Source organism: Oncorhynchus masou, chromosome 5 (genome assembly GCF_036934945.1).
Source record: "Oncorhynchus masou masou isolate Uvic2021 chromosome 5, UVic_Omas_1.1, whole genome shotgun sequence".
Lineage (NCBI taxonomy): Eukaryota > Metazoa > Chordata > Actinopteri > Salmoniformes > Salmonidae > Oncorhynchus > Oncorhynchus masou.
The window spans coordinates 53768753-53782219 of NC_088216.1; the positions used below are offsets into that span (position 1 = coordinate 53768753).

The 13467-nt window shown below is 43.1% G+C and overlaps 1 protein-coding gene across 1 annotated transcript in view; it reads left to right on the forward strand.

Moving 5' to 3' along the window:
• LOC135539859 (advillin-like) overlaps positions 1 to 13467 on the forward strand; it is a 36351-nt gene that overhangs the window by 9656 nt on the left and 13228 nt on the right. The window contains exons 11-18 of the mRNA XM_064966042.1: positions 5706 to 5806; positions 5924 to 6061; positions 6191 to 6349; positions 7008 to 7187; positions 7384 to 7535; positions 7757 to 7901; positions 8039 to 8227; positions 8375 to 8443. Of these exons, the coding sequence (XP_064822114.1) occupies positions 5706 to 5806; positions 5924 to 6061; positions 6191 to 6349; positions 7008 to 7187; positions 7384 to 7535; positions 7757 to 7901; positions 8039 to 8227; positions 8375 to 8443 (1133 nt within the window). The remainder of the gene's footprint in view (positions 1 to 5705; positions 5807 to 5923; positions 6062 to 6190; positions 6350 to 7007; positions 7188 to 7383; positions 7536 to 7756; positions 7902 to 8038; positions 8228 to 8374; positions 8444 to 13467) is intronic.

Here is a 13467-nt window from a genome sequence, read left to right on the forward strand (position 1 = left end):
TATTTCATAGTTTTGAAGTTTTCACTATTATTCTACAATGTAGAAAAGTAAAAATAAAGAAAAACCCTTGAATGAGTAGGTGTGTCCAAACTTTTGACTGGTACTGTATATGCCTAGGGTTTCAAACTTTGGTTGATTAAAGTTTGGTAATCTTCAAGTTAATCATTAGTATGTTGGATTCACATCCACTTCATTTTCTTTGTTATTAAACTCACCAACTGCACTTACTTCATGACTCCCTGTGTCCGCGTTACAGGTTGACATGGCAAATGAATAATTGGTGTGTTGGATTCATGTCTATTTCTCAATCAAGAATCAAAGTTAAAGAATAGGACTAAATCGAATCAAACTTCAAATGCACTTTAAAAAAGTTTGATTTGATTTAGTCCTATTCTCAAACTTTGATTCTTGGTTGAGATATAGACGTGAATCCAACACACCAATTATTAATTTGCCATGTCAACCTGTAACGCGGACACAGGGAGTCATGAAGTAAGTGCAGTTGGTGAGTTTAATAACAAAGAAAATTAAGACATAAAAAACTGGAAAAGCATACTGGGAATGAAAACAAAAACAATACTGCCTGAAGTCTGAGACTATTGAGGACTAAATAAAGATGGAGTAATCAAGGTACTGATGAAGTCCAGGAGTGCATAACTATGGGGAGCAGGTGTGCGTAATGTGGGTTGCAAGGACTAGTGGTCAGCAGACCAGCGACATCGAGTGCCGGAGTGGGAGTAAGCATGACAGTAACCCCCTCCTGACGCACAGCTCCAGCCGCAGGACGACGCCATCCAGGGGGAACACCCCAAGAGCGAGGAGCGTGCTGGTCCGGAGGTGGAAATCCCGGATGATGTTGGGATCCATGATGTCGTCCACCGGGACCCAACAGCGCTCCTCTGGACCGTACCCATCCCAGTCAACCAGGTGCTGGAGCTGACCCCCACAACGTTGGGAGTCCAGGAGGGATCTGAAGGCATAGGCAGGGCTCCAATCGATGTCCAGGGGAGGCGGAGGGGTGTCGCAGGGGAAGGAACCAGCCAGGGGACCAGGATCCACCGGCCTGAGGAGGGAAACATGAAAAGAGGGTGAGATCCGGTAGTTAGTGGGGGAACTATAATCTATAGGTTAACTCATTGACCCTCCAGAGGACCTTGAACGGCCCCACAAATCAGGAGCTCAGCTTTTTACAGGGCAGGCGGAGTGGGAGGTTCCTGGTGGAGAGCCAGACGCGATCACCAGGATGAAACACGGGAGCCTCACTGTGGTGGCGGTCCACCTACTCCTTCTGGCGGTGGACAACGTGCTGGAGTCTCACATGGGCATTGTTCCAAACCTCCTCTGCGCGCCTGAACCACTCGTCCACAGCAGGAGCTTTGGTCTGCCTCGGTGTCCACGGAACCAGGGCTGGCTGATTTCCCAGGACACCCTGGAAGGGGGTCAGTCCGGTGGAGGTGTGATGCAGTGAATTCTGGACGTAATCTGCCCAGGGAAGAAACCAGGACCACTCCCCCTGCTGGTCCTGGCAGTGACTGCTAAGGAACTTCCCCAGCTCCGGGGTCATCCTCATCACCTGCCCATTGGACTGAGGCCTGTACCCGAAAGGGAGGCTGACCGTGAACCCAGCTTCTCCATGAAGGCTTTCCATACCCGTGACGTGAATTGGGGGCCACGGTCGGAGACAATGTCTTCCATAGGCTATAGTGTCAGAAGACCTGCTGCGACAGTGCCTCAGCGACCTGGAGAGCGGTATGAGGACTAGAGAAAGGGATAAATCGGCAAGATTTAGAGAATCTGTCTATAATAACCATAATCGTAGTGAAATCATCTGAAGAGGGGATATCAGTGATGAAATCAAAGGACAGATGAGATCAACCAAGGCGGCTGAGGCACTGGAAGGCAAGGAGTATCACTGCTGGAGCGTGCCAGGCAGATTTGGTTTGGGAAAATATGGAGCAGGAGTTGCGTAGCGGGCAACGTCCTGTGCCAAAATGGGCCATCAGTACTTAGTGGAGATGAATCGAATGGTGCAGGTGATACCTGGGTGTCCAGCGGCAAGGGATGTGTGCGCCCTGGTCAATAGTAGCAGGCGCTGGTTCCCTCTCCAGAGCCTGGCGGATGTCCACGTCTATGTCCCAATGTATGGGAGCAACGATTCGGGAGGGCGGAATGATGGGCGCTCTCTGGACAGGAACCTGTCCCGAATCGTGGACGGAACAGGGCATCGGCTTTGGTGGTACTTCAGGTTCCGATGGTCTTTGAGGATGAGAAATGGGTCCTTGGCGCCCTCCAGCCAGTGTTTCCACTCCTCTAGTGCCAGCTTCACCGCCAGGAGCTCCCGGTCGCCGACGTCATAGTTCCTCTCTGCAGGAGACAGTTTTTTTTAGTAGTACGTACTCTTGTAGTAGTAACATTTTTGTGGGTTACCTAGGCGTTGTGACTGGACAGCCCACACACCCACTTCTGAGGCGTCAACTCCACCACGAAGAGCAGCGTAGGATTTGGGTGTTTCAGAATCGGGGCAGAGTTGAAATGCCCCTTCAGTAGGTGGAAGGCCTCATCGGCTGCAGGACTCCACACCAACTTACGGGGGCCACACTTGAGGAGAGAGTTGAGAGGAGAGGCGATGGAGCTGAGGTTCTTAATGAAGCGGCAGTAGTCCATTGTAGTCCCTTTATGGTGGTTGGGACTGGCCATTACCTGACTGCCTCAAACTTCCTTTCATCCATAACCACTCCATGCGGGCTGATCCGGTATCCCAAGAATGAGACAGCGGCCTGATGGAACTGGCACTTCTCCGCTTTGACGTACAGATGGTTCTCCAGGAGGTCGTCCCAGAACACCTTGTTCATGAATGCCTGGAACAACGATGGAGAATTGGCTAATCCATAAGGCATCACCAAGTACTTGTAGTACCCAGACATCATGCTAAAGGCTGTTTTTCATTCATGCCCCATCCGGATGCATGAAGTTGAAGCCACAGAGGCCGAGGATGACTTTGTGTACGGGTGCCTGAATGATGACAAAGGTAAGGCTTTTGTGGTGCAGGGGTCCCATGGTAATGGTGAGTGGTGCTGTGATGTGTGTGATTTCCCGGATCCAAGTGGTCGACTATCCAGTGCTTGAACTGAAAAATGAGAGGAGAGTGGGTATGAGGTGATGTTCAGGGAGGAGGCAAGGGCCTTGTCAATGAAATTCTCCGTGGCACCAGAGTTCGCTAGAACAATACATGAGGGACAGCCAGCCAGTGAAATTGAAACCAGAAAGCGTTTGGTGGAAAGTGATGATGATGGAATACTCACGCCTACCCGGGGAGACGGTTGATCACCGGGCTGTTCCCCTGCCCTCGTGGATCCCTGGTTGGGACGCACCGGACACTGTTGAAGCTGGTGCCCCTCCTGACCGCAATAGGGACAGTGCCCCAGCTCTGCCGCCGGCAGGTTTGTAGACCCTACCTCCATGGGTTCAGGCTCTGTCTCAGGATGGCCAAAAGAGGAGGGCGAGAGGCAATGTGGGTCCCCACGCTCGCGAAGAAGATTGTCCAGATGGATGGCCATCGCGGTGAGTGCGTCCAAGGAGTGGTTGTCATTTCGACACGCCAGCTCCGTCTGGGGCTCTTTGCACAGTCTCCTTCTGAATAGGGTGCGATGCGCCAGCTCATTCAATCCACTGGAGGCTGCCATGGTCCGGAAGGTGAGGGCGTACTCCGCAGCGGTTTGGGCACCCTCCTGAAGTTGGAGTAGTCGCTCACCTCCCTCTCCGCCCTCCGGTGGATGATCGATGACCACCCTGAACAGAGCCATGAACCTCTCATTGGAACCCAGATCCTCCTCTTCTCTCTCCCAGACGTCCGCGGCCCACTCCAACGCCCGTCCCCTCGGGTGATGTCAAGGCGTTGGAGAACGCAGAGGACCTCATCCATAGCCGTACCCAGTTGCACCAGTTGGTCGTGGTGTTGCCGGATTAGGTGTGCCTGTTCAACGACATTCTGGGAGATGTTTGGATTTTCTGCTGCTTCCTTCGATCACTGGAGCGGGACAACGGGAGTAGGCTTGACACAGCCAAACACAATTCAATATTACTTTTGTAATACAGTAAATAGCCTAAAGTTTAGGCTATCTTAAACTAATGTAACATTATTTATTCAACCTTAAAGTAACACATTTATGGCCACATTGAGGTTAGCCTAATATAACTATAAATGTATTCTTATGTATTCTTATGTAAAGCGTGCATGCAAAGGTCAAAGATATGTGGAGGTCATCAAAATTGCTATAATAACAGCATTGATCACTCTCACTATGAACTTTTAATGAAATTTCAACCGCAATTTAGGTCATTTAGTTGGTTGTGCTATTAGATGAAGCACAGTGATGACACGTAACGTTGTTGTATAAATACAAAATATCTGACAATGTACTCCCATTTTAACTGTGTTGTGCTTTTAAAGTGCAGTGAATACACATGTAGATGACAACTAAACCAAAATATCTGACTGTTTTTCCATTGGAATTTGGTTATGCTTTTAGATTGTTGAAAGCATAGTGAAAACACATTGGGAATTCAAACAACTTCTGGCTGTCTTTTTGACCAACCAAATATTACCCAAATTCCCACGTTGAAATTACATGGTGTGCCCAGTGGGACATATCATAAGGCCTTTCTTTGAGGGACTAGTTATACCTTAACACAGTGGTTTTAGAAAACACCTGGTTTACAGGCCACATCATGATGTGGCCTGCAAGTCACCTTATGCAGGTGTGCAAATTGTTGTGTAATGCCTATCGGAATCCAGCAAGAGGTAGGATATCCAACAATTGGAACTTTTAATCACCCATGACTTGCATTCAGAATGACTGCCAGGGTAGGAGAGATTGATAATATAGACTACTTAAAAGATGTAAACTGAAACAACCATCTCAGTAATTGGTGCAATAAATTAGAGGTTTGCAGAGTAGTTGGACAAAAGAAGTATATTAAACGGATATGGACAATTTACTGGATACAATTATATTCAGAGTATTTTTGTAATTATCCGTGATCTGAAAGAAATTACGTTTTGGGTGCCAGCACGCCTCTTTCTCATGTCAGTCAGTCAAGTGAGGTACTATGTGGTCTAAATAACTCAACTGGCTAGTTTGCATGTTTGTAAAGAGAAAGAGTAGCTGTAGGACACAACTGCTCTGATTGGATAGAATGAAGCTGTATTTCTCTGTCCACTCACTTCATCATTTCACACGATCACTTTCACTTCTCTGTTTGTCTTTTTCAACTGTAGATGGTTAAAGTTTATGCACTGAGGTAAACCTTCATACTCACAGCACTATTTAAAAGAAGAAAAAGTACATTAACTCGGATTCAGAAGGGTTTTATTTAAAATGTTCTTGCCTTCCAAAGAATTATCAAAGAACCCTTTCTTCCAACAATGATTCTTAAGATGAAAAAGGTTCTTGGTAGAACCCTTTGCCTTACAAAGAACCCTTGTCAATCAAAAAATGGGTTCTTCAGATGAAAATGGTTTTCAGTAGACCCCTATCCCTCCACAAAGAACCCCTATGGAACCCTTTTTTCTAAGTGTACCTTTCTTCCTTTTTGATGTATGATTGAGATGTGAGTGCTTGGCAAATACTACATTTAGTATTTTAATTCCTCACCTTGTCTTTGTTTTGTGATTCTACACTGTCTTACCTACATATACACCTTAGCCATTGTGACTCAGGAGAAGTTTGATGCCACACGGATGCATGTGATGCCAGAAGTAGCGGCACAGGAGCGCATGGTGGACAATGGCACTGGTCAGGTGGAGGTAAACTCACCAAAACATTAACTCTGATTCATGTAATTTGTTCCAAGATATCTCGGCGTCATTCTACTCACCGTTTGTTACTTGTGGACATTTTAACACTCTCTGTTACACATGCAGGTGTGGCGTATCGAGGACCTGGAGTTGGTCCCAGTGGAACCCCAGTGGCATGGCTTCTTCTATGGAGGAGACTGCTATCTGGTGCTCTACACTTATGAGGTCCACAGCAAGCTAAACTACCTCCTCTACATGTGGCAAGTAAGGGAGCTCCCTGCCATTGTAGAACGCATAAAGTTGAATCCTTTTATTTGTAATAACATGGCAACAAAATGGCATACCTTTAGAGCTAAATGCCTCATCATTTTATAAATAAATATTTTGTTTTAGGGGCGCCATGCCTCTCAGGATGAGATAGCAGCGTCTGCCTTCCAGGCCGTGGCCCTGGATCAAAAGTATGGCAACCAGCCTGTACAAGTGAGGATCACCATGGGCAAGGAACCCAGACACTTTATGGCCATGTTCAAGGGTAAAATGGTTATCTTTGAGGTGAGATAATTTTGTTTTGATTTAATGGTACAATGATAAAATGTAAATATTGTGAAACTGGTTGTCATTATCTGATAGCAATGGATTGTCTTTGGTTCAACCATGATTATAGGTTGATATAGGATTTCTAACCATGAAGTAATTTATTACCACATACTGTACATTTAAATCAAACCCGACTTGTTATCAAGTTTTAGGGTAAGACCCAGATGCAGACAGTGTCAAAGTAAAAAACGTTTATTATTAATATATGGGCAGGCAAAAAGACATGTCAACGACATCATTAATCCAGATAGGGTTAAAAAGGTCCAGAATGGCAGGCAGTCTCAGGGTCAGAGCAGCCAGGGGTCAATAATCCAGTGTTCTGTGGCAAGGTACAGAAAGGCAGGCAGGCTCAGGTTCAGGACAGTCAGAAAAGTCAAAACCGGGAAAAAATAGAAAACAGGAACTAGAACAGACATGAGCAAGGGGGAAAACGCTGGTAGGTTTCACGATACAAAATGAACTGGCAACAGACAAACAGAGAACACAGGTATATATACACTGGGGATAATGGGGAAGATTGGCAACACCTGAAGGGGGGGGGGGAAGACAAGCACAAAGACAGGTGAAACAGATCAGGGTGTGACACCTGCTTTCCTCATCTTCTGTTCTACAGGGCGGTACCTCCAGAAAAGGCGTGTCTGAACCAGAGCCACCCGTCAGATTGTTCCAGGTCCGCGGTTCTGACGCCTCCAACACCAAAGCCATCGAGGTGCCTGCCCTGGCAGCCTCGCTCAACTCCAACGATGTCTTTCTGCTGAGGAGCCAGTCAGGGATTCACCTGTGGTGTGGCAAGGTACTGTTGGGAGGGGAATTAGGTATATGAAGTTGTGGATACTACAGATATAGCAGTTTAGAGATACTGTGCGTGTGCCAAATGACCAGGGTCCAATGGTCAAAATAAGTAGGAATAGGTTGCCTTTTGGGACACAGACACCGAGATATAGAGATGGTAAAACATTCTGTCTAATAGTCTCTCTCTGATTGGCCAGGGATCAAGTGGGGATGAGAGGGCCATGGCTAAAGAGGTCAGCTCTGTGATTGGACAGCACTCGATTGCTGAAGAGATCATGGCAGAGGGTCAGGAGCACATTGAATTCTGGAATTTACTTGGAGGGAAGGCCCCTTATGCCAACAACAAGAGGTAATACACAAGTTGCCTTGCCATAATCTGTATTTCAACCAACTATTATCTAATAAAATGTCAATGGGAGCAGCTGTACGAAGTTAGCAAAGTGATTGCGTCCTTAACCATGTACACTTGATGGATTGTGATTCACTGTGCTAGATATTATGAATTTTAACTAAACAGTGTGGTGTATGTAAAGTTGTATGTGTTCTCTGTATGTGTTTTGTGTGTGAAAGACTACAGCAGGTTGCTCTGGATCATCAGCCGCGTCTCTTTGAATGCTCCAATAAAACTGGTCGTTTCATCGTTACCGAGGTGACCCAGTTCACCCAGGATGACCTCAGCGAGGATGATGTCATGTTGCTAGACACGTGGGACCAGGTACCGTGTGTATTGTTAAAATGTCAGTTTAACAGCCTTCTTCAGTGTGTAGGTCCAAACATTAGACTATAATACTATTAGACCACTGCCAAGCACCCATTTGTGGGCCGTCATCAATTATTTGATGTTGCATCCAGGTCTTCCTCTGGGTGGGGAACGAGGCCAATGAGGTGGAGAGGAAGGAAGCGGTGGTCACCAGTCAGGAGTACCTGCGTACCCACCCAGGGTCCCGGGACCCTGACACCCCTATCCTCCTCATCAAGCAGCGGTATGAACCCCCCACCTTCACCGGCTGGTTCACCGCCTGGGACCCCTCCAAATGGAGTGTGAGTGCAAATCTCCTTCTCTTACAGATGAACTCTTGGTCTGTGTGTGTGTGTGTGAGTGCGAGTGTGTGTGTGTCAAATAGTGTACACAACTGTTTAAGTTAATATATTCCATCAATAATACTGTACACGCATGTTTTGTGTTAGGGTGGGAAAACGTACGAAGAGCTGAAGAAAGAATTGGGTGAGGTGACATCCCTCGTAAGGATCACAAATGTAAGCACAATTGTATTTATCTATGCACTCACCAAAACTTGGGATAACGAGTGGGATTGAGACAATGATGAGCTGGATCCAGAAAATCAATTTATCTAACCTTGCTGTGAACTCAACCCAACAGACTCATGGTTACATCAATTTTATTGGTCCCATACACACTTCCCACTGGGCAAAAGCTGGTTGAATCAACGTTGTTACCACATCATTTCAACAAAAAAACGCAATATGATGGTGTTGAATCAATGTGGAAAACTCATTGAATTTGCAAAATGTCATCAACATTTCGTACATTTTTCAACAAACTTTTAACCTACAGTAAATCCAATGACATTGTGAAATGTTTTGTTGATTTCACATTGAATTCACGTTATTTGACAACTCAACCAAATGTAAATCAAAACTAGACGTTGAACTCGTGGCGAAACGTGACTATAGGACCTAGGCCTTCAGAGGGACCAAAAATATTACAATACATTGTATCAAAGAAAATAACATCACTTAATGCGCCCGACGTTATATCTTCTGTAGTCGGACCAGAGGAGCAATTCTTTTTGATGACATTACGAATTAATAAAATAGGCCTGGCAGCGTTTTGGGCTGTGGCAACACAGAGCCGGAACCTGGCATGGACACAACATGTGACACATAGCATAAAATAATGCGACCAGCAAAACAAAAACACACTGTTTATACAACCAATAGTAACCTGGCACCACTATCACACTATCATCAATAGCGACAACAACAGTGTCACATCAAAAGTGACACTCATGGTGCTGAAAGGACAGCGACCGTAATACCTCGGGACTCCATGGCGCTAAAGGAGAGACAGATTTGATCAAACACATAGACACAGCTGATAGACAAAAGTCACACACAGCATCAAATCATGTTAAAGAATAAGCAGCCCATTCACTCCAGCAGGCCCCATGAAATCACAACAATTCAAAATCACAGCCATTTAATTTCCAAAATGAAATGAACAAACCAGCTATTACTTCCCATTGCAAATATATTTGATCACGTTCATCACAGTAACTCAGGGGTTCCCAAACCTTTTGGGCCCACGACCCCAAATGATCGCGAACCCAACCATGTGAAAAAAAGGTATGTAATTAACAGCCAATGTTTACTTTTTAAATTGGGGCTATGGCAGTCAATTGAAAAACATTATAACATTATTTCTGATCGACTTCTCAACTCACCATGATATACTTTTAATGTGGGGCTATGGCAGTCAATTGCAAATTGCTTGATTCATGTGGAGTGGGAGCTTCTCAAAATCACGGGCGTGCTCGACAGTGTGCACATAATCTCTCAGGGAGAGACGGCAGGGTATTTATTCCAAGCGTTGAAGGTGAACAGTCAACACTCGTGTGAGACACTTACAGAAGATGTTTTCTGTTAGAAACATGTACAGCCTAAGAAAGGGGTCTTAGTTCGGTTTGGAAAGTCTCTCTCGAATAAGAATTATTTCCTCTGAATCAACTGATTCGGTCACTCATCTCTATAATGTTTTTTTATTTCCCCTGCATGCTTGCGTTCAATTCGTTCAGTTTCCTAAATATGTCTGTGACATCAACACAATCTCACACTCAAATTGTGCAAATACGTATTAAAAGTATTTCAGCAGATTTCGTGCGTATTTTACGTTTTTGTGTGGGTAAATTCGTGTGAAAATACAAATTTCTTTGCGACTTAATTCGTAGAAGAAAAAAAAATGTATGACTTCATTAATAGGAAAATATATTTGGGTGGGGGGGGGGGGGGAACTTCAGAACAATTTTATGAAAGTTATTGGAGCAATGCATTTTTGGGTAAAGGGTTCTACACTGCCTTTTTTTGAGTCCAACATTTATTTATAAACATTTTTAAAAAGTGTTAGCAACCTAATATTAGTAATAAACCAGGTTGTCACCGAAATACTTGTCATATAATGGTAGCCTTACATTTTTTTGTTTTGTTTGATGCCAATGCTGTTTTATATTTTTGTTTTCGCTTAATACTTTGGGATACTTGTGCTATGTCGGATTTTATGAGGGTTGCCAGATTATAGTAAAAAGTTGTATTTGTCTGTTTTTTTGTGTGGTATCAATGGAAGGAATTTGATTGGGGAAGGGGGCTACATTTTCATGATGGGAAATTCATTTATCAATAAATGTGGGGAAACCTGCAAAAAAGATCTGCTTGGTTAACATTTCCCTGGTGCAACTGCATGGTATTTGCAACTATAACGAGTCTAGACTATGATCAATTATACCATATCAATACATTTAAATAGGTTAATGTAAAATAACAAATTATGTTGGCTTAATCTTATGGCACTCCAAGGCCGTTTCATGATGATTATTACGGTCGTATCATTCATGTTTTATACTTAGGCTATTGTAACAAGGCATATGCCAGCATTCTAGGCCGACTGCCTCTGCCTAGAGGCTTACCAGAGTCGTGTAAATTATCGCCAGGGACACATGAAGTTAATATTAAATGAATCATTCTTTCATATCAGCAAGCTGGAGAGGTTCCAACCAACTTAATGCACCATAGTACACGTCGGTCGGGCTCTCCCCCGGGGCAGTCCCGTTAGTTCTTACAGTGCCTTGCAAAAGTATTCATCCCCCTTGGCGTTTCTTTTGCTTTACAATCTGGAATTTTAAATAGATTTTTATTTGGATTTCATGTAATGGACAGACACAACATAGTCCAAATTGGTGAAGTGAAACGGAAAAGTGGTGCGTACTGTGAAGCCCCTAAATAAGATCTGGTGCAACCAATTACCTTCAGAAGTTACATAATTAGTTAAATAATGTCCACCTGTGTGCAATCTAAGTGTCACATAATCTGTCACATGATCGCAGGGTAGCCTAGTGGTTAGAGCATTGGACTAGTAACCGGAAGGTTGCAAGTTTAAATCCCCGAGATGACAAGGTACAAATCCGTCGTTCTGCCCCTGAACAGGTAGTTAACCCACTGTTCCTAGGCCGTCATTGAAAATAAGAATTTGTTCTTAACTGACTTGCCTATTTAAATAAAGGTAAAAAAGGTGTGTATATATATATATGTCGGAAGTTTACATACACTTAGGTTGTTTACTTAAATAAACATGCTACCCTTAGATACAATTAACCTGATAACATTATTATCAAATGTATTACTTTTTCCCTCTGCCGCAAATGTCGTACATTTCTCAGTGTAAGAAATCCTTAATTCAATCCCAAATTTTTTACAAAAATGTAAACGTATTTTCCCTTGGCTCCTTCAACTCACATATTTTAGATAACTTCCATCCGTCCCGGTATAAAGAATCCTACTTAAACACACCAGAACAAATGCTCAATTAACTTAAATCAACTACTAGAATAAACAATCATCAGTAACCAAATAAACAAACCACTTTTATCAGCAAAAAACAAACTATACAAAAACTCACTACTATAATGCTTCAGATGACAAAATTACTCAGACTCACTGTTTACATCTCAATAAAACAAAACATCATCTGCGTGTTCCTCAAGAAAAATCAACTTGCCCCTGTTACAGATGTCTACGTATCAGGGGAAAAACTCAAATAACCAAATTCAACCTAGCTAGTTTCCCAAAACATATGCAATTATGTTTTACTATAGAGGTTGCTTTTCAACATTAATACCCTAACATTGTTTCACATAATGGAAACAGTGCTCAAATTCACTGGTGTTACATAAACAATCAAACCAGGAATCAATAACCATCAGAATCCATTATCACGATGTTTTACGATTCAGACATTCAATCTCCCTTTCTCATAGCCTAATACAGTCCAAATAAACGCCACAAATCAATGATGCCCACCTAGCGAATCAGCAGCTAGTTTTTAGAATCTTTTCTGACAACTTACATATTCCTTTTAAAAATGTATTTCGACATTTTTATCAACTTCTGAAAAGTGACTCAAAACAATAATGCACGCATTTTCCTTCTAAAAAACGCAAACAATTTTCTCCGTTACCCCCAGTCACGACATCATTTCCGTGGCGACGAAAGCCCCTTGGGAGTGATGTCATCAACAAGCGCTCAACCTCGACTCAATTCGCAACGATTTTCAATGAATTGTAAATAATTGTTGGCTGTCTGCAGCAACAGTATTTCGGGTTCGATAAATCAAACCTAAATTATCACATCTGTTGAATTCTGAATTAGAGTTTACAACATCAATCAACATCTCTCATCTCCCAATTCGCTAAATTTATAAAAACATTTAGATGGGCACAAATCTATAGTAATTGTTTCCCCGTTATTATTCAGAATTAATTTGATTTAAGTTACTGTCTCGTCTTTGATTTAGCATTTTAATTACGACTCTATTCTCAATACATTATTCAAACAGATCATTTAGTGAACAGACATCATCTTGCATCAAAATTCGCTTCGTCCTTATTTTAAGTTGAATGAATTAGTTTTTCAATTTGAACCAAACAAACTATTTAAAACGTTCAGTTTATATCTAATACCAATACTAGTGACTATAACTTTCTCTGCTAAACAAATAGTTTAATTACAACCAAAAACTCAGATATATATATTTTTTTAGTTTACGTCTCAGCTGGGAACCGAATCCTGGACTGCAGTATGTTAGACTACTATGCTCACCACTACACCACCAATGCTATGGAACTGACTGAGATTCTCCGCAAATAGACCCATTTTACAGTTATCTGTATTTGTTACTGCGGCATCTGGACAACAGAAAATAGCCCTAATTTAAACGCCCAAAGTTTTCCCTCAGTTAGGATTCTCATTAATCTAGCTCTCTTTGTATCTGACCCTTTTTCTTTTTCTTTACCCGATTGTCGCCTCTGACCTTCCCCCGAGTTAAATTACAATATTGGTGGTGACGTTTACAGGGAGTGTTACACTCCCGGGCGAAATGTCCAATTTCGTTACAATTAAAACATTTTCTCTTTTTCCTTTTGACTCACCTTATCCACCTTTCTCGACTTTATAACTCTCGTCTCCCATTAGTTCCGACACCTCCTTTGAGG